Source organism: Pieris rapae, chromosome 10, assembly GCF_905147795.1.
Source record: "Pieris rapae chromosome 10, ilPieRapa1.1, whole genome shotgun sequence".
In the NCBI taxonomy this organism is placed as follows: domain Eukaryota; kingdom Metazoa; phylum Arthropoda; class Insecta; order Lepidoptera; family Pieridae; genus Pieris; species Pieris rapae.
The window spans coordinates 3,897,666-3,925,370 of NC_059518.1; the positions used below are offsets into that span (position 1 = coordinate 3,897,666).

General features: G+C 32.3%; 2 protein-coding genes and 1 non-coding gene across 7 annotated transcripts in view; 2 read left to right on the forward strand and 1 right to left on the reverse strand.

The window, feature by feature from the left end:
• The window catches only part of LOC110994236 (serine/threonine-protein kinase 26), a 74,229-nt gene extending 66,261 nt beyond the window's left edge, over window positions 1-7,968 (forward strand). For 4 of the 5 annotated variants that reach the window (XM_022260778.2, XM_022260779.2, XM_022260775.2 and 1 more), the window contains exons 5-12: window positions 71-216; window positions 683-828; window positions 1,692-1,804; window positions 2,318-2,491; window positions 2,909-3,001; window positions 3,722-3,832; window positions 4,795-4,865; window positions 5,324-7,968. In XM_022260778.2, coding sequence (XP_022116470.2) covers window positions 71-216; window positions 683-828; window positions 1,692-1,804; window positions 2,318-2,491; window positions 2,909-3,001; window positions 3,722-3,832; window positions 4,795-4,865; window positions 5,324-5,333 — 864 coding nt within the window. In that variant the 3' untranslated portion in view covers window positions 5,334-7,968. Of the gene's footprint in view, window positions 1-70; window positions 217-682; window positions 829-1,691; window positions 1,805-2,317; window positions 2,492-2,908; window positions 3,002-3,721; window positions 3,833-4,794; window positions 4,870-5,323 lie in introns of all 5 variants that reach the window. The other variant, XM_022260777.2, reaches the window with a different exon arrangement.
• A 2,592-nt stretch (window positions 7,969-10,560) lies between these two features.
• LOC110994243 (integrin beta-6) overlaps window positions 10,561-27,705 on the reverse strand; it is a 36,205-nt gene continuing 19,060 nt past the window's right edge. The window contains exons 3-7 of the mRNA XM_022260788.2: window positions 27,087-27,391; window positions 25,971-26,049; window positions 24,752-25,133; window positions 23,517-23,730; window positions 10,561-12,113 (exon numbers count right to left, since the gene is read on the reverse strand). Coding sequence (XP_022116480.1) covers window positions 23,522-23,730; window positions 24,752-25,133; window positions 25,971-26,049; window positions 27,087-27,391 — 975 coding nt within the window. The 3' untranslated portion in view covers window positions 10,561-12,113; window positions 23,517-23,521. The remainder of the gene's footprint in view (window positions 12,114-23,516; window positions 23,731-24,751; window positions 25,134-25,970; window positions 26,050-27,086; window positions 27,392-27,705) is intronic.
• LOC123689532 lies at window positions 17,780-17,864 on the forward strand. The gene has a single exon (XR_006750483.1). It is a non-coding gene; the product is annotated as a U6atac minor spliceosomal RNA (small nuclear RNA).

Here is a 27,705-nt window from a genome sequence, read left to right on the forward strand (position 1 = left end):
ATTAATTCTGAGGCAATTTCGATTTTAATTGCGAGTAATATTTTGTTAACACGTTATCGTAACTTTTTAGAGACCGACAGCAAAGGAGCTGTTGAAATTCCAGTTCATCAGAAAGGCAAAGAAGAATTCATATCTAATGGATCTTATAGATAGGTATAAGAAGTGGAAGTCCCAGAGGAGTGAGGAGAGTGAGACGGAATCCGAGAACTCTGATTCGTGAGTTTTTATTATTTTATTTTAAATAAAACGAGGCATTCATATACTACAGAGGATGGTTTAGCATTCTGGTTAGTGGAGCTGTGAGGGGATTAGACTTTAGTTAAATACTACTGTTAAAATAGTTCTTTATTGAAATTAAATTATAAGGGCCTGTTTCACAATGTATGGTTAAAGTGCCAAATAGCTATGCAACACATAAATTATTTGTAATATAAAAGTTCCAAATAAGATACTTCGAATTTAATGACGTATAGCGCTATCTGACAGTCGTGAAACGCAAAAATACTATTTATCATACCAATAAGTAACAAATAGCTTATTTGGAACTTATCCGGACATTGTGAAACAGGCCCTAAATATAGCATACAAAAATGTACCTTAATAAAAAAATTATAAAATTATTAATTACTATAAAGTAATGAATTAAAATCATTGGCTAAGTGAATGTATTTAATTTTTCCAGTGAAGACATGAGTCGGGGCGATGGTGAGGCAGATGAGCCCTGGATAATGACAGTCCGCGGTGCGGCCGGTGCGCGTGCGCTTCATGCGCATACGCACGCATCCGCCAACGACGACGACAAACGGCGTACGCTTCATGATGAACCTGGTTAGTTCTAAATAATAAATTTTTATATACATACATACATTCTACTGTTTTGTTAACCCAGTTCGTTGGTATTTTACAAAATTGTTTTGTAAAATCTACCTAAACGCAGTATGGGTTGGTTAATCACTACATATTATAAAACAAAGTCGCTTTCTCTGTCCCTATGTCCCTTTGTATGCTTAAATCTTTGAAACTACGCAACGGATTCTCATGCGGTTTTTTTAATAGATAGAGTGATTCAAGAGGAAGGTTTATATGTATAATAACATCCATTAAGAATATTGGATTATGGAGAAGTACCTACTGTTATTTTTGAGGTTTCTAATGTGATGTCGTAAATAATTACATTTTTTCCGCTTACATTGCAAATGCAGGCTGAACTCTACAAGTTTTATAAAAATAATGTACTAAGTATTGTACACATTGAAAAGATCTACAGAAAAGTCCATGATGGTATATTATGTCTATCTCTTATGGATACCTTTTTTTTGTCATTTACTTTTTACGACAAATAATGGCTAATTTTCGAAGCGATTTTGACCAATACAGCATTAACCCTTAACCAATTAAATACCTTGAATACATACATACTATCTCTTATGGATAACCCACATTTTCATAATTATACAACGTTCACAGATTTTCTGTAGTGTATTTAGTATCAGCATTGCACCCGTGCGAAGCCAGGGCGGGTCGCTAGTTAATAAAATATAGAACAGATGGTTAAAAATTACTTTTTTCTTTTTTCTTTTTTTTATTACATATATATTAAACTATATATATCCGATATGTAATTGTAATTCATTTACCTGATGTTGCTGCTTAATAGTAGTAGTATACATAATAATATTTTCTCTCTTCAGCTCTCGTCTCTCCAAGTTCCCCGACAGTGCCCAAACAGAATGGATCTCTCACACGCGGAGACGAATCGCCTGTTGAGAAACCTCTCAATAATAACACACACGATAATCAAACTGTATGTATACTTTACAATAAGTAAGATGCTTTTAAATATAGGAAACTTGATTGATACATAAAAAATCCAATTAATTGGTATTACTTATTTGAGGAATAAAAGAATATTACTAATAATAATTTAAGTTTGACATACAAATGTTATAAATTAACAAATTCTTTCATTAGAAGTAACTGCTTGCTTTAATTACATTAATCATAAACATATTTACTAATTACAAACCAACTATAAACTTATGATCCCCTTGTTTTAATGCCCTATGTCCCCCATGTGGGAAAAAGGGAATGTTCTGTGATTATGTGTGAAACACCAGGTTTTGGGCAACTCTTGACCGCATATTTAATTAAAATATTTTCTAGTGAATTTTACTGATTAACTTCCACAAATTAAAATGCACAAATGAAATATATAACAAAATAATGTCTTAGAAAGTCCAGATATGGCTGGCCGTGATCATTTTTGAACGTGCGATGCGAAATCTTCTAAGTCTTTAATAATGGATTTTTTTTTCAGTCACGCCAATCTCCAATAGTACCAACGCCAGTGGAGCAGCGCGTAAAAGAGAGGGATAGAGAGCGCGAAAGAGACAGAGATAGGGAAAGAGAGAGGGAGAGGGAGCGAGATGATAGGAAGGAAAGAGAAAGGGAACATACATCTAATAGGGATAGTGGTGTTTATAACAAACCGGTAAGTTTGTCATGATTTCATTAAATTTAATAGAATCGTTGTTATATTACATTGAAAGAGTTTTATTAATGATATTAAATCTAGTCATATTATTCACAACATAAACAGACAGTTTATCTGAATTAGAAAATCTTATTGTTACTTTAATTCAGGCCGACAACGCACTTGCGAGCCTTGTGTGTAACGTGAATATCCAAAAAATTAAACATTTAAAAGGTTTTAGATTAAGTTCAATTATATTATTAAAGATATATAGGAGATATATCCTTCACTGATAATTTACTACATAATATGGCAAATTTAGAGAAATCAATTAATCGGCCAATCTGTTTAGTAAAATAATGAAATTAAAATATTTTTATACTTAATTTAACATATTAGTTGTATCAAAACCTTATCAACATTTGTGTATTTCAGGCTTCCCCGTTAGACCACAGAGGACCCAGTGAGGAGAACAAAGTCAGGCGACACGCCTACTTACATCAGCTCATTAATCCACTTCTCAATGAGGTATATCCATTATAAAAATAAATAAATAATGGTCATAAGAACTCTTAAATCAAACCTCTATTTAGAAACTGTCTCTCAAATGTGTTGTATGTTCAAACTCGGCCCTTTTTTTCTCATTATGTGAGGAAGTCAGGAAGTCCTTTTTTCCTTTTAATAAAATTTTAAATGAGGTTATGTATTTATGTAAGATATATTCATAAAAAATTACACATTCATTTAAACCATGCGCTGCAAAAATGCTGACGCAGTTTGTCTGCAGGTAGCTCGCTTTATATAAACATTTATTTATTTATTCACTTATAGACCATACATGGCTAAACTCATACTAAAAATAGACTTAAATATATCTATACAATATTAATTTAAAATAACATAAAACACAGTAGATGCTAACCTCTAATACCCTCCAAGTATACCCTCAAATCAGAGTATACTACCGCCATACGCTCACCAAATAGGTCGCTCTCTGGTGATGAGTTGAGAAACCCATAAAGCATCGAGAGTAATCGAGGAATGGGAGCTTGTTGACGCTGGACAGTGCGAGCCGAACTTTATAAATTATTAAATTAGGTTATATTAATACAATTAATTTGCGTTAGCTGTTGCAACGTTAAAAAGTGTTTATCTTAGCAAGTTTCTTCATGTGTAGTACCAAACTTCACAACTTCATGTACCAAAAAAATAATTTATTCATGAAAATGTATTTAATAATAATTCCAGTTGTCCCGCAAACACGGTCCATCGAGCGTGGCAGCCATTGAAGAGTTGCGTCGCGCTTTCGAGGTCGCCGAACGCAGCGCGCCCCATCTCACACGGGCTTTTGTTCAACAGGTATCATTTTTGTTGTTGTATCGAAGGTCACACAAAGGTCAAATTGTATGTGCCCACTGAGACTTAAAATCCGAGTTGGGCTCATGATTTTTTGATTGATGAAGATTATTCTATTGCTGTGTTTTATTTGAATTTCACTTAATAATATATATCTTAATATATATATTTCTTGTGTGCGTGTGTATGTGACTGAACTCCTCCTAAACGACTGGACCGATTTAGACGAAATTTTTTGTGTGTGTTCAAGGGGATCTGGGAATGGTTTAGATTCACAATTTTGTCCGCTGGACAATGTTTTTTTAATTAATTTTCAATTTATTAGTTGTTGTTGATTTTGGAATGTTTTACATTGGATCCGACAGACGGCGCTACCATCGCAGTGTCAAATTTTAAATAATATTCGAATTTTAATTTTAGTCTGTCCCGAAATTTAAAAAAAGTTTTGTTATCATTGTGTTATATCGTGTGTGACCATGTGCTGGATCGTTAGATATTGTCATAACATTTGAATAATAATTTTCATCAAAATGGCTTATTAAAAATTGAAATTTTGAAATTAAAGACGTGTAGACAGGACAACGTCTGTCGGATCCGCTAGTCTTATATAAATTACAGACTGCTATTATATTTTTGAAATGAAACTTCTTTGCATAAGTGTTAATTTTACTACGGATCGTCACGCAGATGTGCAGCGTTTTTGTCGAAGAAAAGGGAGAGAGCGCAGCGCATGCGTTGAAAGATATTTTATAAGAATTTTTTACACCTTTAGTAACATTATTGTAATTTTAGTATTGATCTTTATTTTTTCCCCTATTTAATTAAGGGATAATGTTGCATTCAAATGGTGTAAGATTTTTTTTAAATTATCCAGTACTTTTTCACCCAATTCGTTACAAACATACATACAAATCTTTCCTATTAAATATTGGTATAGATCAGTAATGCCCAATATTTGATTCCAGGTGGTCCAACGAGTCGCGACCCAGAGCCATGCGCCTACGCCGGCACACAACTCGCACTCGCATTGGATGAGGTAGGTACTGTATCTTATCTCCTCGTTTTCTATATAGTTTAACTTACATTGAACTCTACTGATTTAGATTAGATTGATTCTGATTAGATTTCGTATCAGGTATCAAAAGACGAGGCTATAATAATAATATGCTTAATCGAAAAGCGGACAGGTCCGTTGGACGAATATATTACTCTATAGTCTATGTATATGCATTTTATATTAAAATCGCACATAACTGATATTGCATAAAACTTAACACTATAATGTTCTTTTAATAAAACATCTTACAATGCAGTTTTCATATAGAACAAGTAACCACGGCAACTAATACCGCTCACATTTTGTAATGAGGTCTTATATGTCTGGTCTATATTGTAGTGGATATAATTTTTTGTTTAATATTTTAAATGTCATATATTCGTACTAAATACAAGTTTTAAATATTGTTAATCAACAAAAGTGTTTTTTTTTTGCAGGGACAAGTAACCTGATCAAAACGGATGCGTCCACTTAGCTGTGCTCTCGCTTCCTTCAGCGGCTACACTGTACCAATGGACCAATAGGTACCACACCGGACCTTATATAATCTATAGATAATTCATTCCTATAAATATCAAAATTAAATCTTTATTACTGTAAAGAGAATTAGATATTAGAATTCACTCATAGTTTTGTATCTTATTCTCGTATATCGTTTAAAATGTGGACCTAGGTCTGTACCCTGTCAAACACCTTATATAATTTTTTAAATTTCTGTACTGCAATAATATTAAAAAGGTGTTATTTCTTCGAATGTATATTGTATTTTCAGCTTTTAAATTATTTACTTATAAAAAATATATATAAAACCTGTTTTATGTATGTATTAGATGTAGTACGTTCTTAGTTGTATATTTGATTTCGAAAGTTATATTATAAAATTGTCTTCCCTTATTGTCCGGAGTGTAGCCGCAATGGAGTCACAAAAGTTGCAATGCCATAGAGAAATAACGTAATCAATACTTAAGAATCTTATTTAAACTAACCGTGCACACGAAAAAAATTCCGCGTTGATTTACGAAAAATATCGTGTCTACGGTGTGCAACTATGTAAATATGAAAACAGTTGTCTTTTTTTTCTACCATTTTTTTTTCATTTTAGGGTTGTGTCAGTAAGCGAATATTAGAACAATTTTGTACTGAATTTTGCTTTTAATTTTGTTTTGCCGTTTCTTGTGTTTTAATTGTTCTAATACAGTGTGATAAGGGGCTGATATTTCCGATTTTGTCTCTCACGGGCCGTAATAGCCATCTTGTGGTGATTTGGAAAGGCTATTGGGACTGGCCGTTGATAACTGATACAATTCACTTAGTTTAATTCGTGTTTCTTTGTACGTCGCAGGACTACGCCAATATTTTTGCCATACGTTCGTCTATCCGTTGGTTATCGCTTATTTTTGAAATTGTAACGTATTTTAGTTGTATTAAATTTGATCGTACTGAATTTTTCGCTAGTTTCTTAAAGCCGTTTTGATTGGACGCTGCTTTTCAATAAATCGATTTGTTTACATTTTTTATGCGTTGTGATATTTAGATCTGGGATTTAACGCAAAAACCAATGGTTACTCATGTAATTTAAAAAAAAAAACAGTAATTTTAACTAGTCATGGGACAGAATGTTTCATTGATCGTTATAGGTTTTTCTTCAACAAATTTGAATCCGAAGTCAAAAAAAGTCGGGACTACAATAGACTAATTAGGACCTTGACTTTTGTATGTCATCTAAAACACTGTCGAATTGTTTAGCAGAATGTAATTAAAATTTGTTAATTTCTACTATAAAATAAAAGCTAATAAAAAAAAAATACAGTGTCCAAACAAAACCGGCACCTAGTGTCATTCCAGACAAAAGACAGATTTGTCAGCATTTATAGATTTTATTATTTCCTTTTAAATTACGTCTGAAGACGCATCGTTTTCTTTAATTGTTATTATGTCGCCGCAATAACGAATCACGTTGCATTAATTTGGGGATGGATCGTGATTAATGACGCCTTATGGTGAATGTAAACATGCTTATATGCGACAATATTTAGCGATTCGATATAGATATAAAAAAAAAAACAATTATTGCTGTGTAAAATATGTAAACCATATGTAAATTGTGTAGTATATAAAGAGAAGCTGTTTATTGAAGTGTTCTTATAAGTGTATGAAGATATATTAGCAATAATTCGTGGTGTGGAAGAGATGCGGGATTATAAAAAAATAATTGAAAAAAAAAAGGATTTTGAACATAATTTGAAATAAAAAGTTTTTTGTGGGATTTTTCATTCGGATTAATTCGCTAAAATATTTATGAAGCTAATAAATGCTTTTACGTCCTTTTTTATTTTAATTCCAAAGCGTATAGCACTGCTCAAAATTTCTATAGAAATAAATATTCTACAAAACTGCACATGCCAAGGGCGCAGTTTACAATTATTTATCTAAAATAAATAGATCTCGTATCTCTCCCATGCCATGTCTCGCCTTGTATTTTGTTTTGCCATGTGCGTCCAGCATGGAAGATGTTATGTTAATTTTGTTTGGAGAAAATCAGAAAATATTTTTCCACTCGATATTAAAGCGTGTAGTGTTAGTGATGGGCGGATAATTGTTGATTATTGATTAAATTAGGGTGTTCTGACGATAGTTTGATCGACGAGGCCGGGGAGACCAAGACCGGCGTTACTTATAAACGCCTCTTAACTGTTAATAGCGAGTTAAGAGTAGCATGAAAGCGTTAACGGCCCGTCGGTAGTGGTTCGTAGTTGTTACCGATTCGCGATTTGTTCGGGTATATGTGAATGCGCATAGTTATTAATATTAATTAAAGTCAATAGTGCTATAGGCGGCCTCGTGCGTCACCCAACGCGGGTAAAACATTCTTATGAAACATCTGTAACTGTGATATAAAATAGGCGTTCGTTGCGAAATGCATATGGCGGAAGTGGTGACGCGCGGGAACGCCTTTTAAAGCCCTCCACATTGCACTTGTATTACCATCGCGTACCAAGACAGCCAATACGGCGTCCATTCTAACACGTTTATGTAGGAAACAAATTTGACTCTGAAATAAAAGAAGTTATTTAATTTTGGATGTTTTTGTTTTATTTACCTTTTTCATACTATAGTAATTTGTAATATGTGTTTCTAAATCAAAAATAGGTCTAAATTAAGATGTCAACACTGTCTTTGTTCTAATAATGCTTTGTCCGCTAATTATATCATAAAAGATAACCAGAAAATGATAATGGGTTTATAATTACTTCGTTAGCAGCGATTGCGTGGAATCTTGGATAAATAATTTAGCAGTCTTGGCACCTAGTCACAAATAGTATCATATAGGTTTAACGTAAATTATTATATAGAATTCAACTTGAACTGTGTAACAGTCCGAATGTATAATGAATTTAAAAAAAAATTTGAATGAATAAAATAAATACAGCAAAAAAGGACCCTGATAAGCAAAAGTCAGGGGTGGGTTCGCAGCTCCAAAAAAAAAAAAAAAAAACAGTCCGAATGTTTGTGTATGGTTCATGTAGCCAAATTTCTTTGCGGCAAGCCATTTAAAATCTTGGTACTGAGATAGTTCTCAGTAGTTTAAAAAAACTAATTGCGATGATTTCATTTAAACTGTCTTTGATTTATATCAAAATAATGATGGCATTAGATTATTTTATACCAAATGCATTTTTTTGTCTATTTGATTAATTATTTCGTTTAGAGGATAATGTGTACAAGAACTAGACTCAGCTATTGTTTATAGTTTTATTCTGACCTTTGTCTGACTGTGACCCGAGTCTGACTGTGACCTTCGGTGTGCCGCAGGGCAGCGTCCTGGGACCCACACTGTTCCTTATTTATATAAATGAACTGTGTGGGATGGACCTTAGAAATGGAAAAATTGTAGCCTTTGCTGATGACGCCGCCTTGTTATTCCATGGTCAGGATTGGTCTGAGGCCTTTCAACATGCTCAGATAGGTTTGAATTTAGTTTCTGATTGGCTATTTAGAAGTTCCCTGGCCCTTAACTCTGATAAAACCAAATTCATAACCTTCGAAATTACGAAGCGTAAAATCCCTTCTAATCTTGAACTTGTGTCACATGCTGGATCATGTTTAACCAAAGTGCAATGCGGATGTCCAAAACTTACCTCCACAAGTACCTTGAAATACTTAGGTGTCATGCTAGATAGCAACCTGAATTTTCAAGCTCATATTGATCTATTGACCGGTAGAATTAGAAAATTGATTTATATATTCAAAATTTTGAGGCACATTGCTAATCACACATTAATAAAAACCGTCTACTTATCACTATGTCAATCCATTCTGGGCTATTGTATATCTTCATGGGGTGGCTCCGCAAAAACACAACATCTGAAGGTAGAAAGAGCTCAAAGAGCTATTCTCAAGGTAAGCGCTTTCCTTCCGTTCATGTATCCCACGGCAGAGACTTACAAACATTGGAAGGTTCTCACTGTTCGTCAAATCTTCATTCTTGCCACAATACTACGCAAACACTCACTTCTCAAATATGACCCACACCTCAATGATAATAAGCGTAGAAAAAATGCACTGTGCCATACAAAACCCTTTCGCACAAGCTTTGCTCAAAAATTCTTCTGTTTTTTGGGTGATTACTTATATAACAAGGTAAACACTTCTCTCTCCATATATCCCCTAACAAAAAATGAGTGCAAGAAGACGGTTACACTGTGGCTATTAGACTTAAACTATGAGGTTACCGAGAAAATGCTTATCATAACTAAATAGTTGAGCATAAAGTTTGACACAAATTTTATGTAAATTTTAGTTAATAATTATTTGGAGTATAATTGTGCAATATTTTTACGTCAATTATTCAGAACACACACATACACAGACACACATACACAAACACACACGCATACACCATGTGGTTTCCTTATAATTAATATAATTGTCTATTCTTTACATATAATCATTTTGTCGATTCGAAGAAGTGGAGGCCTGATGACCTGTAACTCAGGTGCACAACCTTTAGCAGGCATCAGTCTCACTTAAGCAATAGCAGTGATCCAAAAAAGGAAGACAATTATTGTATATGTTTTTATATGTTTTTGTTTTTGTGAGAAAATAAATAAATATATTATTATTATTATTATTCTAAAGACACAGAACAGGTTACAGCGGTGAACGTTACAGTGAAGTGTGAAGAAAAACTAAACGAGTTTTAAGGGAATAGTAATGAAACTTCATGCAATTATTTTCCAAAGCGCGTTGTCGCGGCCTCAAACCGCTAACACGAACGGCTTACATAAAATATTACTCATATGGTATCAATAGAATAAAACTTGTTTTAGTAATTTTAAATAGAAATCCATAGTTATTATTAAACGAAGATATGACTTTAGAACGAAATCTACAGATTGACAAGAAAAATTATTATTTTCAGAAATGATTGAACCTTTATTTCGATTTAAGAAGTTAATTTTTAATTAAGAAAAAACTTAACTAAAAAATGTTCATCTATTTTTACTGAGCTACCAGACTCAGATTTTTTATTATTTGTTAGTAAGTGCTTCTGTTTAGAGATACTTCTAGGAAAGGGACATTATTAATTCCCCTTCCGATACTATTAACTCACAAATCAGTCATTCAAAGTACGGTCTTATTGGTCAAAGAAAGGCAAATCAAACAAATAAACGTTTCTTTATGTTTTATTGACTAGTTGATACATACGTTTCGAAATTTGCAAAAGTATAAAATCTACGTTACAAAAAATACAAAAATTACAGAACAGTCTTTTTGGCCAGATTCTTTACCGAGAAACGTATGACCAGTAAAATTATGTGATGTGTTATTATATTAAGAATTTTCCAAAAAGTACATCAATAAAACTAACTTAGACGAGATTGTTAGTAATATTTAAATTAGGGTTAACAATATATTTACATTATAGCTATCAAGTACAATGCAATCATAGCCTACATTCTTATTTATATAGACAAATAATAGTTTAATAATTTGCATTACAATATGGTAAGCATCAGTTCTAGCTAGTATTAAATCTTAGAATTATACACCACACATATTTGTATATATTTTTCTACTTCTAATAGACAGTTTATAATATTACCGATATAAACTATTCCTATCCTATTGGAGCTGGTAAATAAAAGTAAGCAGTAGGTACATATGAAATAATTTCTTATTGAATGTTGCAAGACAATTTTTCTAAATATTTAAAAATCAAGTATATACTTTTTGAGTAAATCGTGGTGTAATTAAAAATCAAATATTCCAAAAATACAGTTCGATAAAGATCAAAATTAGATTCTTAACGATCAATTAATTTTCAATAATAGCCATGTGATTGGTAGAGATAACTCAAAAGTGATAAATCAGAATTCGACATCTTTCAAGTGTCAGAGTTCGTATAAGCCGTTAGTCATAAGTTCCGTTGTTGGTATTCATCCCACACGTAGGAATACAGCCTTAAAATTCACTACAGTAACCCACTTTCATACTTTCTCGATACTGATTCATGCGAAGTGATTATCATTGAAATGGAACTGATGTTTCTATCTCATGAAAGTTTTGACCAGCTTATGAATCGACAATCGTTTAGGCGTATACATCTATATTTTATAGGTAACATAACTAATCTAAAAGTAAAGGACGAATAAATCAATAGTATACTAGTTATTAACGTGATAGTGGCATCGACTCAACCATCTTACGCCTACTTATTTTGTATGAAACAATAAAACCCGTTTACTTCATTTCCCATGCGTCACGTAACATCATCACCCCCAAGAGAAATATTTAGTACTCGTTAAAGAGTTTTTCAGAGCTCAGGTGTCTCCTGAAACGGGTTTTACAGTTTACAAATAAGGGAATTAACAAAAGCACCAAGATTTAATTAAAATCCTCACAGTAAAACTCGGTATCTGAGATCACTTTGTCATTTCAAAGAGTATTTTTAGTTTATCCGTCCAGTTATTAAACTATAAGTAATCATGAGCTCACTAATGGTAATACTACCTTTCTACGCAAGTGTAAAGCCACGATGCGTCAACCTATTACATTAAAAATCAAACATGAGTCACACATTACTTAATCATTTTAAATATCACAGAGATAACGAACTTAATATATATAGCCTGCATGGATACCGGACGATCGCAATTTTTTCATTGTAGCTCGGAACTGTCCACGCTGGAATGGGTTTCTTGGCCTAAGGTGTAGCCAGGTTACCTGTAAACAAATATATTTGTTATAAATGTGTGCCACTGTATTAGTCATTTAGTTCCGTGACGCAGATTGAGTCATCTTGAGCGATTCATATAGGTATAATAACTTTTTCCTGTATGTATATAATATATATGTAAAATCTTGAGACGCATGGCAATAATCGACTCATAGCTTCCTCAAACATGAGATTTCGTTTAAATTGACAATAATTGAATGGTCACCGATTTTGACATCAATTACGTAATGTCTAGAATGGTGTGATATGATCTTATTAGGTTATCAGTAACGGCTAGAATAGATTCAGCGAATGTATCCCCTGATCGAGTCTGAATATAATTTATGAATTGAACTTTCTGAAAACAATAATTGTTTTTCCGGGAATGGAACGTCCGGTAATAGACCAAACGCTTGATAGATTACAGAAAGCGGTCCATATAATATTGAGTTCACAGATTATAGAATATAGCTTTATATCTTATGTATATATTCGCTTTTATATAGTTCTTGAAAATAACACGAAAATACAAAATGTAAAACAAGATAAACGGGATAGAGGATATTAGAGACATAAAATCAATTGTGATAGTGTATAAACAACTCAATTCATTCTATTAAAGTATATTGAGTAGTTTTTACGACCGAATAAATAACACCTGATTGGTTCGGAAGGGAATCATTTACAACACAAACACGGTACTGTATGAAGACATCCTGCGATGTTTGACCTTTTATCTGGGTTCGTATCAGTCAGACTGCATAAATGACCACGTTCATATTGAACTAGGGCTGTCGAGCCTGTATATCCTTATCTTTTATTGCTTTTGTGGAATCTTCGTTGAAATTAAGAAATGAAATTTTCTTTACAATAATTTTAATTTAATTTTCGTTAAGGACTTTATAGTGTGCAGTAATATCATAATAAAAAAACTGTGAAGTTTTTTACCCAAGTAAAATTTTTTATATAAGATGTATTTTTTTAAGATTTACATGCCCTTGACACCTTTTAAACTTACTTAAGTTTCACTTAAATACTTAAAGATCAATTTGGATATTACGTTACATGGCTCTTAATTTTAACATGTAATATATTAACTAATTTATTTTATTGTGTGAAAGTTTAAGGACAAATGGCATATTTGCATACTATCTCTCGATATATGCAACCTTGTATTGTATATTGATTAAAACTATATGGTCTGAGAAATCTTGGGTGGTTAATTGCGCACTTTAAATTAGTTAAGTATATAAAACCTGCACGAATCGTAGAAGTAGAAGTATCTACTTGAAGAAGCAATATTATATAAGAAATGTGATAGTGCGTATGTTTGTCTACAAACTTAGTAAACATTCCAAATAAATATCCATTTATTTCTTAAATGATGCTTTTATGAAACAATAATGGTCTCGCTAATAATGAAAAAACTACGAAACTACGTACTGTAAACATTTACATAGCACCAAGTTTACCTAATTGCAAGCATTATTTCTATGTCGTTCTCTTAAAAGCTATTTCGACATCATGTAGCATTTAAGTGCTTTAGTTAAAAGATTTTGTACCTAACAATTAATATTTTTCTATGTAATCATTAGGATTTAATTCGCAGCTGCTTTATTCGATTGAGAACCAATTATGTATCGCGTTAAAGATGACTCACTACTAACAAATATGTGAATGTTTGTTTTCTGCTTGCACGATCGAAATAACTCAAATAACCAAAACGGAATGTCAACGAATGTTGAATTCAAATAACGCACAATGATTAATTGTTCACGTGTTTATAATCAGTTGCTTATCTTTATTAACCTAATTTAAATATTACAGTAATAAATGCCCACTTGGAAGAAGCATCCTAAATGCTGTACAAAGTTAACAATAATCCAAATGCATTTCGTAGTTTTTAGAAACATTCCTACGAAATTGTAATAAATCAAAAACATTATATGGTTTTATGACAATTGACCGCGCGACTTTGTGCCCATGGAAACAGGAAAGTGTAATTGAAAAGACCGGCGTACAGCGCCAGGAAGCGACTTTATTTTACACTATGCACAGATTATCAAACAAATCAGCTTTCTAATTTCAGATACTACAACCTTCTTTGTTATAGACTAACACTAGAGAATTTAAGTAGTGTAATATTTAATCGTTGAAGTAAAACTGATGTTTTCAGTTAATAGTGGAAACTAAAATGTACTTTCAATAATACACAAAATATCAAGTAGTAAATATACAATCTTAACGTTATCGAATCTATAACGTATCTTGAAATATGTATCATAGTAATTGTATGTTTGAGAACTGGATTCGTCCCACACAGTGTCGGGCCAACGGGAAACGAACACAAATTGCCGATGCGTGGGCGTCTGATACAGGTACTCTTGTAATACTAGTACTTGCTATTGGCTTGTTAACTATTAAATGGACATGAAATACAAGAATTAGAAAGTGTTCGTTTTATTACGGCATTTCAAAAGGAATGCAGATTGCTAAAGATTTTGATTAAATGATGTTATATAATTTATTTATTAGTTTTTTGTTTCTAAAGTCAGCGTAATAAAGAAACAATTTTTATAAAAAAATTACCATAACCTTAAACCATACCATTTGATTATTATCATAAAATCTTCATGGTATAGTATTTAGACTAAAAGATAGAACGATAAGTTATATAATTATTATGAAGACAGCTTCAATAATAATTCGTGGTAAATTGAGTCATATTATTTAGATAGTTTTTATAAATTAAGTTAGGTTATAAAATCATGGTCCCAGTGCCTTAGTTTTCCTTGTGCGGAAGGTCGATGTCTGTAGCGCTATTCCCAAGACAATTTTAGGCACGAACTATAGGCCGGTCGTATATATCTTTGTAAAGAGCGCATCAACATTACTTTTTTATTTGTATTACATTCCTCAAGACACAATTTGGTCTTATGCATTACTAAAAATGATTCCAGTAAGATAAAATGGTTTTATTACCTTTAAAACGAGAATATAGTTTATATTACGTTTTGTATAATGTACTGTAATACAGGCCCGTAAATTGTGCAACGTTTGCAACGAGGACATTTCCCTTAGCAGAAGCCAATCGTAAATTCGAATAATCTTATTTAACATAAAGGTATAACAACTATAGACTTGGTATCGAAAAGTCGATAGAGCGGCGCTGTTGAGAAATACGAACATCATAGTTTCGAATGGAATTCGTAAAGCATACAATTTGTATAAAAAAACGTACGCAGAGCAGAAATTATCACAAAGTTCGTGCTAAGAACACTAATCTAGTCTTGTTCGTCAAACTTCTAAGAAAGCTTACGATTTGGATTTTCCGCATTGTAATTAAAACTGTATAATTATATAGTGAATTTTAGTCACGTACTTAATTAAATGAACATATTGTTATTGCAATTTATATGACTAAATCAGAATTATGCACAAGATAAGGCGCGTTCTCAACACAATTACAACTTAATTATTTAAACAACGAGTGTAGTAATTAAATATAATAAAAATTCATCGTTTAAAAATTTATAAAGACTTCAAACGCGTACTGTTGAATCCCATACAAATGATTGGATTTCTTTCAATTTGAGCAATTAACATTTGCTCGTACGGCGAAGGAGAACTTGATTAAGCTTCAGAATTCCGACTAGCATAGCTTAGCATCTCATTTAAAATTGGAATCATAAGCTAAGATCAAAATCGAAGATAGATTTTTTATTTTATTCTCTTTCATTCTTTTGTAATGTATTTTAAATAATATCGTTTGTAATAAAAAATAGGTTACGTTGTTCTCTGTTCTGAGAGGTTATAACTTATTGTTGCTCAAGTTGATTAATATTGCTCCGGACGGTGAATTCTCTTGGGATTAAACTTTCTATTATGAAGACAATATTATTACTGTAATAAATTGAGTACCGTTTGAGATTATTGAAATATTTAAATTTACCCTTTCTAACATAACAATACAGCCTTCCCACCATTACCAACCAAGCCTTTGCCAAAAAAAATATCCGTATTCAAGTAATTTCAAAAATATACTTAGTTACTTTTTATTCAGAACTTTCATTGGTTTTCGATTATTTCATTAACATGAGAGATCAATGGTCCTGATGATTGAATTTGTTTAGAAATTAGGAAACGTATACAAACAATTTCATTTGTTTTTAAATACCTTTAAATAGTTCACTAAAGCAATTTTCGTATTTATTAATAGACGTAACCGTAATATTATAAGTATATGTCTGCACAATACATATTTTGACCATATTCTTAGTATTTTTATCAAAATTAGTTCCCTGAATGCAATGTAATAACAATTGTGGTTTATTTCATGACGCGTGTAACAGAAGTGAGGTCATTGGTTAGTCAACTGTGGTTAGGGGTAGCTTGACACATGTTCTAGACTTTAAATACAGGCTTCCGGAGATTAAAACATTAATATTGACATTTTAAACCAGTATATAGTAGTTAAAATAAATCTTAATAGATGTATTCTAGTCTTCTCTAAAGAAACACATCATTAAAACTATATTATATTTTGTTTTCATAATATAATGAGGCTATATATAAGCAAAGGGTACCTTAGGCAGATATTTTCAGCACGTTAAGCTTTTCTTTTTTACAGAACAGGGGGCAAACGGGCAGGAGGCTAACCTGATGTTAAGTGATACCGACGCCCATGGACACTCTCGATGCCAGAGGGCTCGCGAGTGCGTTGCCGGCCTTAAGAATTTGTACGCTCTTTTCTTGAAGAAGCCTAAGTCGAATTGGTTCGGAAATACTTCAGTGGGCAGTGGGTTCCATAAGGTGGTGGAACCCGCTTGTTTCGCTTCAGTGTAATATGCCTATTATCCCGAAACAATTAATAGTTATCTTTTCAGCGAACCCAAGCCATCCTGCAGCCATCTACTAAAACGTAAAATCGATAGATTTACCTTTCTACCAAATTATGGATTTCAGATTTTTTCATTTTCATTTCCCTATTTCAGACAAGTATAGGAAGTTCTGCAATGCAAATCAATTTTTCACACTAACCCTTTTATACATAAATCTCACCTTATGTACGTTTAAAACCGCGTTCTCGTCTTCTTTATAAGGTGTTTTATCAGAAGGAAATGTCTATATTTTCAATTGATTACCTTTTATAGAATGTCGTTTGTCGCCATTAGACATAACATTAATGATCAAAGATTATAGGGACGAAGTTTCATAACAAGTTAATTTATAAATGCGGCTTAGGTAAATTATAGGCTTTGTTTGATACTATGTTCAAATTATCTTTCAAATTTCAACATGGCTCTTATTCTCGCGATAGTTAATAGCTATAACCGTTCTGTGTTTGTTTACTTCTACCGGAAAGCCTAGAGCTGTGTAACAATTTCGATGCTTTTTATTCTGAAGAGTTGTTTTGGTTGTTCCCTTGTGTATCGTTTCATCAGCTTACAAATTGTGTTAGAAATGCTGGAAGTCTTCTACTGTCCGCTTTACTATATTTTCTTTTACGAACTAGCAAACTATGTAAACGGCTCCCAGTAAGGATCAACTCTGGGAGAACGACGACCAATTGTTTAAAAAAGAGATACACCTCTTTTAACGCACCCGCTAAATTGGACATCCATAGGCGATGACTGTTCTTTTTGGGCGTCCCGTACGCTCGTTTTCGCCCTTTGTATATATTGAAAGAAGAAACCGTAAGCACTCCCCTTGACAAGGATAAAACATAAAATTGTTAAAGCACAACTTGACCACATTTTACCGTTGATATCCCTATAACGCGGCTTTGTAGGTGTACCACTACATTTAGTGGGTATTTCTTACCCAGTCTCTGAATAGCAGAGATTTTGTTATGGGTCGAGTTCCACAAACCCCTGCAACTTTTTCGGGCCGGGGATACCCAAATGCCCACCTCGGATATAAAGGAGGCTCATTTACTCTCCTATCCTATAAAGAAAAACCTTCCAAGCGGTGTTGTCGCAACTCAAGGTTTTTCGGTACAAAAACACAAGTTAATTTCTGTTGTTGTAATCGTTAGAGGGTGAGTAAATGCTTCAAGAAAAAATATTTATGGAATTCGTTTTAATTATTTACTTTAACATATAGTGATCAGATGATATTGTATATTTCTTACCTCTATAATTAAATTTCGAATACTCTAGAACAATCTCCATCTTGACTCAATGTGAATCAGGGTTTTTTGCAATTACATGTCACTTTACACAAAATAGCTTTAACTTATAATTTACTCCATAAAACATGGACTCTTAAACCTGATTTACACCTTATAAGGCCATCATTACTTAAAAATGCCTATAAAATTGCTATATTTAAGGATCTATTAAGGACATAATTTTAACATTTAACGACGATTATTTAGACACTTTATACTTTAATCAACCTTGAATCTATAAGCAAGGCCGATACTTTTACACTTGTTTAAATTTGTAATTATAACGGCACACATTTGCTCTCTATAGAATTATATTAAGGAGACTAACTGAAAGTAACGTTACAATATTATATACTATATATATATGCAAAAATGCGCCCTTGGCAGTGGATACTTGTACTTGTATTGTTCCTTTATAAAAATTAGTTTTTGGATTTTTTAAATATTTAAAATTTATAAGTATAGATATAAGATAGATATAAGTATGTACTACTTAATTTGGTAAGGAAAATACAGTACAGTTATTTCATTTTACGAAATATAATCTAAATCAGAATCAATAGAATCTATGTAAAAATATATAATGATGAAATTATTTTTCCCATTAAAGATTATGTATTACCTTCCTTAAAATTAAAATGACAACCTAATTTGTTCCTAAAAGCTAAGTCGACCGAAATTAATCTTGAGTATAGTAACAAGTGCAATTTGTGACTGTCAAAGGAAATCTACCGTTTTGGACGTATTCGTTAATGTCCAACATTAGAGGAGCTTTGATAAGATTTATGTTTTAAGATAATTTTGTATTGAATTAGAATGTTAATAAATGCCTACTCAGTTGTAATAAATATGTCGTTGATATATTTTTGAGTTGTGCAATTGTGACATAGACGATTGTAATTTTCGATTTTTGACAGTATTGAAAGGCAGAGCATTGGTAAGAATATTATGATCATGTCACACGCACACATACACACATCCTTATAACCTCCTGTGCTTGACACACGCCGTTGACATTTTGGGTCTCAGGCCTGTTTCGAGCGAATACGCACATTTACAGAATGTCTTTCGGTGCGAATCAGTTGCCGGAGATCGAATCTACGACCTCAGGGTTGAGAGTCAAACGCTGAAGCATTAGGTCAACACTGCTCAAGACAAAAAAAAAAGTATAAAACTAAAATTTGAAATTAAAGGTGCATACGATATTTTAGTAAACTGTGATTTGTGATAGCATAAAAGCATTAATTTTAAATCAAGAGATCTTTTTTTATGAACGAGTATATATTTTATCCGGAAAACAAGGAAGTCTTTTTAACCAGAAAAAAAGAAATCCTAGACAGTTAATCTTGTATAAGGAAATGAGATTAAACTTATATATCTGTAAAGGTCAAATAATTGCGTACATTGAACTCCGGAAGGCTGCATGGTTCCCCGGTGAGTCTTTGGAGACTATAAACATGACAAATAATTGTGTCTCGGCTGATTTGTCTCAATACGCAAATTCTGTTTTGTTCTGTATATACATACAAGCAGAAGTTTCTAGGAAAAAATATTAACCTACGTGAAACAATTTTCATATACGTATATATTATATAGAGAAGTAGAAAATTTGTTATATGTAATAGGTCCTTTTGATATCAATAATATACAGTCATGGAAAAAAATGAGGCAAATTACAATCTCAGTTTACATTTTTAAACCTTCGCATTGACAATTGCAATAATTGCTTTATAAAAAACTAGTTTCAATAAGGATATACGACTGGCGCCATAGTTATGAAAATTAATGGTTATACAAAGAATTTCATTATTAAGAACATATAATTACGAACGCATTAAACCCTTATCGAGCATCTGACGTCAGCGAATTCCTTTCTAGCTGTAATTGATTTATAAGGCATAATAAAGAAACATGATATATAACATATAGGTAGCTTATAAGGCCTATACAAACTTAAATTAGCATTGGTTGAAATATAAACTATACTTTTGTTGATGATGTGACCTTTTGCCTAAAGCGAGATAACATGATGTGTTTTGTAAGTATAGTAATAGCTGAATATATAGTCGTTTATATATATATGAGACTGATCAAGGATTGAGAAGGTAAGCTATTGTGATTGGTCAAATGCATGTAACATGACGTATTGGACTAGATGCTGTTGACAAACTACATTCGAACGGAACATAAAACTAATTTGCCTGTCGTTAAAATCACCCCCTGAATAAAGAGCACATTACTAAGGAAGAAAACTAGGGATGCCTTTATGATTCGGTTTTAAATAAATCAAAATATTCTCTTTGAATAATTGAAAATCAACAAGGCCGATATACATGTATAAGTAAATTTAATATCTTGTCTCCAACCTACTTCGAGTTCGCTTTATCTGTTCTTGTAAAGGTTATGAACTAAATACGCCGAAGTTGTGCAAACAACGACATTACCAAATCATATCATATTTTTAATTATGCTGGCAAGTGTATTTGTTGTGTCAGACATCCCATCGGAGTATGAGAGCGTACTGGGTAGGTACCTTAAAATCTGCATGATGGCAGTGTCTTGGGAATATTATTTTTACAAGTATTTGTCTTCTGTTTTTTTTATTAACCTTCTAATACTTAAGTTTAATTTTATATATATGTACCTAAAAAGTTGATCTGAACAAAAGGCTATATTATTATTATTTGTTTTCCGTTAGCGAAAACTAAAATATTTCGATCCAATGATTTTTTTTTATGGAACAGGGCTTGCGAGTGCGTTGCCGCATTTAAGAATTGGTACGCTCTTTTCTTGAAGGACCCTAAGTCTAATTGGTTCGGAAATACTTCAGTGGGCAGCTGGTTCTACAAAGTGGTGGTGCGCGGCAAAACTGCCTTGAAAAACTTGAAGCTGTTGTTATTCAATGGATTACAAATTAGATAACTGTATAAAATACTACATTTGATGATGTTCAATGATACATGATATTCTTTCAAAACGATGCAAAATTGTATGTGTCAGTATGTATAAGAAATGGTCTTTAAAATTAAAAATTGCATACAACCAGATATAAGATTGCAAATAATAGCTATTACACTCGCGGCGATTGGAATACGTGACTCGAGGCTCGACAACTCGACCTCTGTAAGGCGCTACCACATTTAGCATTGAACATTAATATATAATATATTTCAATAAACCACGCATTAACATCATTCAGGTTCAAACAATAACATTTCATACAGTGTAGTGGCGTTAGAATCTACTCTTTGCTAGAATTATTTACAAGCCGTATACATCTATATATTGTATCCTTAGCGCAAACAACGTGAAATTGACGGTACATAATAAATGTGTCGAAAACTGGAATAATAAACGTATGAAACTATCGAACGACGTTTAAAAACCTTAGATTAATAGCATTTATTTGTATATTATTTCAATAGTACTATGTATAGTATAGTACAAATCTTTGTGTTAACGTGGAATGGATAATGGTTAATATTTTCAATAAGATGTTGTTTTTTTTTGTATTTGAGGCGTATATACCTACTGCGCATTGTGCTGGGTCCGCTACTTATATGCATAAAGCTTATGAACTGTGAAATATTTACAAATAATATTGACGTAAACAAATACGTGAAACTATTGTACTTAATATTAATAGTGCAACATTTAACTATTATTAATTAAATAATAAAGAAACGTCTTTAGATTTTAACAAACGTTGACGCAAGTTATATATCTAATAAGTGTCCGTTATAAGTTCTCATTGCGTCACGAACATTCCAAAGTAAAAAAGGATTATCGCGTCAGACGCCATATGTGCCAAAGTCCTTGCACACTGCACCTTAGTGTGAATTTTTTCGTAATTACTCTGACTTCATTTTTAATACGTATAACTCACGATCTCCGCTCTCCGGTTCGGTTCAATTTTATACCAAACATCTGCACTATGAAAATAATTTTACTTACTTTTTTTAAAATTTGAGAATGAATATAAAGAATTTCTTTTCGCCGAATACATATTATGTATTATCAAACAACTCTTAACAAGGCTAGTGATGTATAAACACTAATAAAACAATTAACTCGTGAGTCACAGGTCCAGGATTATAGTAAGGTCAATTCAATTTATCCATCAAAATGGTTGTAGGCTTATGATAAGATTAGCTATGACATCAAAGGCGACCGTCGTAGGTTTTTATATGAGAGAGAGTAAAGCAAGTGAGGCCTATCCATTGACAGAATCACGGCGTGGTTTTGAAGAGAAGTCTAATACCAGACAGCAGTGAGAACAAATACAGTATTGAAGTTATTTCAATCCAACAAATCTTTCTTAAAACTGAGGAGTAGTAAATTATTTTACTCGAATTAAATTATTATAGGCTTTGATAAGTTAGCAATGTTCATCATCCTTGATATGATTGGCATGGTCTACGTACAAAGAGTTGTTTAACTATAATAAAATACTAATTTTATCGAATATAATGTTTCATAAATAAAATGAGGTCTACTAGTTTGCTTAAAAGACTAAGAAATCATCATACGTGTTTGCGCGTACAGAAATCCCATAGGATTTCACTTTATATTGCTCGTGTAGATTGATGACTTCATCTTGTTTAACCGGTTAAGTTTGATCATGTAAACAACTGTAACTGTACATTTAAACATTTAAAATATTCAATCCGAAGTGCGTATATATGATTTAGGAAGTTAAGAGTCGAAATTGCGTAGAGAAGTTGTATCCTAAAAAAACAAAATCGAGTCTAGACTAGTCCTGTATGAAGTCTGTCGATGCTTCTAACTAGATTGTGTCTTAAGATGTTGGATGATTTGGGACTGGTTGACCCTAGTTCGATAATAATAACGGAAATTTGAAAGGCATCTTCAACAGAAGCATCTATTGCAAAAGTCAAGTCGACATGTCGTAATACTAGATGAGCCTCTCGCACACATTCTGTATCAACATAATATCAGAACAAATATTTAATTTGTAAATATTTAGTTTCGAAAAAAGTCAAAAACTTATAAAAGTGAATATTCTTATTTTTATATATTATAATTAATTTAAACCGACTCGTCACACTCAAATACAAAAATTGACAAATTATTACAAAATTTACGTGTCCACGAACCGCCTTTTTCAGTTTTTTCAAAGTAGAGTTGATTAATTTACTGAAATCTTTTATTCAATAATTACTCTACCATGTAAAAAATACTTATTAAAGGATATTTATGCAGACGTGTTAACACTTACCATAACTACCACTTTCCATAGGTTGGATTCTTGAAAGACGACGTGGGTGGTTTGTATAAAGGATTTTCTCCCGTGCAGTCTTCGGCACCAATGTTCTGGTACATTGGATCATTGAGGGGCAGCGCTGGTGGCCTGTTCTTCCACACGAGGTATCCGGCCGTTGCCGCTACTGCTGCAACTACTGCTATAATCCCTAGGACTATTGGCAGTGTGACTGAAAAATAGGTATATTAAGGACCAAATTGAAAATGAGCTTATTAGTACAAGTTATATAGGTGTTAGTTAAGTATATTTAAGTAGCCTATTTATTATACATATTGGCGAATAATAAAATACGAAATAATTAAACATTATTGCTAAAAAAAGAAGAAGAAAAAAAAACATAAAATTTATCCTTAAAAAAGGTGAGTTGTTACTGAGGTATATTTATTATAATACTACTAAAAATTCTGTTCTCTAATATAGAAAAAAATTTTAAAGAGTACTGTAACCAGGAGTTTTTTTGATAAACACCAAGCTTTCGTGTGTTTTTTTACTAACCATTTTTATGTTAGATACATATAAAAATAAATCCAGCCGTATTATGGACTTGTGCCACAGAAAAATAAACAGATAATCACTCTATCACAACACTAATGATGTTACCATTTGTCGAAAAGAGAAAGGTATAGAACTGGTTGGGAATTGTATATGATAGACTGAGATGAAAACTATGAAAGAAAACAGCTGGTGGTCGAATGCAGATTGTGTACATTGCACAATGCTTTGTTATGATACCATAAAGTTGTTTCATAAAAAATGTTTATGAACAAAATTTTGATGACACAGTCGAGGCAAACGGAATAAATTACAGATGACAGCTAAATATATTTGTATAATTTACAGCTACTGTCTGGGGATTTTTGATGTGACTTAAAAAGAGTTTGATTACGATTTGTGGTCATGTTTATACAGCATTTTTTATTTTTATGAACCATGTAACATATATAATATACAATACACAAGACGAATACAGGAATATGACTAATATTCCGGTGATACAAGAACATTTTGACCCTAAGTTTCAATGTATCGAAAGATAAGGCTTTTAACAACTTTTTTACAATTAATAAATTTTTTTTTTCGTTTATATTATAGTTAAAGTTATAAGTGCAGTATCAAGAAATACTAAATTAATTTTACGTTAACAGTGAATGGAGTTATAAAATACGCAGTCAACACAAATATAAACTCACCATTCACTCCTCCAGTGACCTGCTTCTCTTCAACCGGGTCACAGGACTTCGTGACCATATAATACGTCTCTTCATTCGCTTTCATCGCGACGTACTCAAAATGGCAACCGTCTAACGTATCGTTACACGTTATCCATACATTTCTATTGAATTCATCCTTCTGCTCCAATAGAGATTGATTGAGGTTTTGTTTGATAAGGGGGAAATGACAGAAGTCGCATCTCCCAGGCATCGGGTTGTGGAAGCAATCATCACAGTCATTAGTCGCCATGCAGATGTCAGCGCAAAAGTTGTCCTTTTCAAAGTACTGAGATCCAAGTCGGTCGGTGAAGCAAACACATTCGTCGCAAGGACCGCAAACACCGTTCCCCGAACATTCGACCTGAAATATGGGCTTGATAAGTCTACAATATCAATACTTCGGAAATATAAGAAATAGGGTTACATGTACCCATTTAGTATAATAATCAAAGACGTGAGAGGATGAATGACTGATATGTCGTATTTTCGGTATTTGCTGTTTTTTGTGGATGTGTGTGATACATAGTGTAATAAATTAATAATGTCTATTTATAACTTTCAATACAAATAACATAATACATAAAAAATATACCTAATAACTAACCTTAAAATTTAATTATTAAAAAATATCATTAACAGGAGTCCCTTTAGGCAAGGTTCCGAAGATACTGGCAATACTTAGGTATACATAGTGTAATAAATTATTATGCTATGTATAAGTAACTATAATTAATGATACCTAAATGATACATAAAATAATAAAAGGAAACGGTTAAAAAAAATAGTTTAAATAATGTCATTATTTTAAGTAATTAAGTTTGTTTATGGAAGAGCTAGGAACATTGACACAGGTATTTTTTACTTAAAAGGGTTTCCAAATCTTACACTTTGAAAACAAAATGTACTTAAAATGAATAAAGACTTTTTATTATTTATTATTTTATTTTATACCTTCATCCACTCACGTCTTCAATTCATTCGGTGTATAAAAAACTATTTAAGAATGACATAACTAAGTAGGAAACAAAGTAACACAATAAGTAACAAATATTAGGGGTTTATAAACAAATCAATCTATTACGCATTTTTAATAAATATATTGATATTTAAAAACTATGAATCTACAAGACTAATGCGTAAGGCGGATACTTTTTTATAGTAAACGTAACGATTGACCTCTAAATACTAAATTACGTACATCACTTCGTGCCGAATCCGTGCAGGGAACATCACCACGCTTCTTCTCGCAGATTGGCGTTTCACAGAATGTACCAGACCTGTTACCAATTAAATTAAATAACATTAACCAAATATTTGTAAAGTCTTATAGAATGAGAGTATTTTTGAATTCTATAGGATCTTTAAAATAATTAAAAACTGGAGGGATATTTAAAATTCCAAATTTATAGTCAAGACATAACACATTTCTATGGCTTTTGATTTTCATTAAGTTTTAGTTACGTGGGTATGTAATCAATAGGTATTGATTTGATTTGAAAATTATATGACACTGAGAAAAATACTTGTACAGAAATTTCACCCAACACTGATTTTTCTTTATTGATCAGAAAATAGGAAAGCTTTCAGTCACCAAGCCAAAATCTACTAAACTCTTCTTGATCTGCTTTTTACAGAATTAGTTTCATCCATCAACGATTCCTTTTATAGTTTTCAGAAAGTTCACGACAAGCTTCATACATTATAAAATTCCTTGATATCTTTATTCAGAATATAACCGCTCATTAGTAAGTTACGTTTTAATGATGCCGCCATGAAAGTAGGCCTGTGAAGTCATTATGACTTCGCAGTTGTAATAAACAAGGGATCTTTTGTATGGCTGCACTCGGAATTAGTTAATGGACAATAGCAATGAACATATCAATGTAAATGTAATCAATTACTGGATGTAAGCTTCCAATTGTAGAAGTTTTTAAATTGAACACGGCTGTTTATATATTAAAAGGAAATAGCTATTTAAAAACAAATGAGCGTTTTATTAAAGTTTTCTGAGAGTCTAACATTTTATTCAGGGTGAATATTGAATTATGTTTGCTGTAAACAAATATACGTGCCAAAATTGAAAAACAACTGTTTAATCTAGAAATATGTTTTAAAATGTTTTATATCAAAGTTTTTGATAATATTCTGCGGCCTTTTTTACCGTTTTGTACACTACCTAAAACAGACTGTTTTTCTTACAATCATTTTTCTTCACTGTGTTAATTGCGCACTTTACATAAAAATCCTAGGCATCACCAGACTGACACTGCTCAATATTTAGTTGACTTTGTATGTTACATTCTTGTTATCTTACCATCCGCTATCACAAGTACAGACTCCACAAGACAGGCTTCCCCTACCATTGCATTTCGGCGACATCAACTCAACCTTAGAACTGCATGCACAAGCACAAGGAACATGAAACTTCATGACAGCCTCTTCACTGACATTCTGGATATTCAGCTTCACATTAAAGTACTCATGGGTACTGCCTTTGATGGAACAAAAGTTTGTTTCAGGCGACACATCGAGTGTGGTAGTGCAAGAGCCGTCTTTGCACGATGTGGTCTTTGTGACGAATACGTCAGATCCTTGCGTTGAATTAACGACGTATTCCACCTGAAAAGAAATATACTTTAGGAAAGAGATTTATGACAAAAATACTGGACTTAGTTAAAAATAGATTCTTGATAGGTTTCAGAGATGAGTATGACTCCAATATGGTGTAATAACTTATTTTTACATACGGGAGTTTACCCAGATTCTCGACTCGGAATCTTAACCTAAAATCTCTAGTGCCTAGCTCCAACAACTGAAGTACGGAAAATCAATATCAACTGAAGCAGGAACTCTATGTTAAAAAGGGAGCATTTGGCAGACCAATTCTATTTCATTTTCAAAAAAAACCGGGCCATCACGAAATTAGTGTAAAA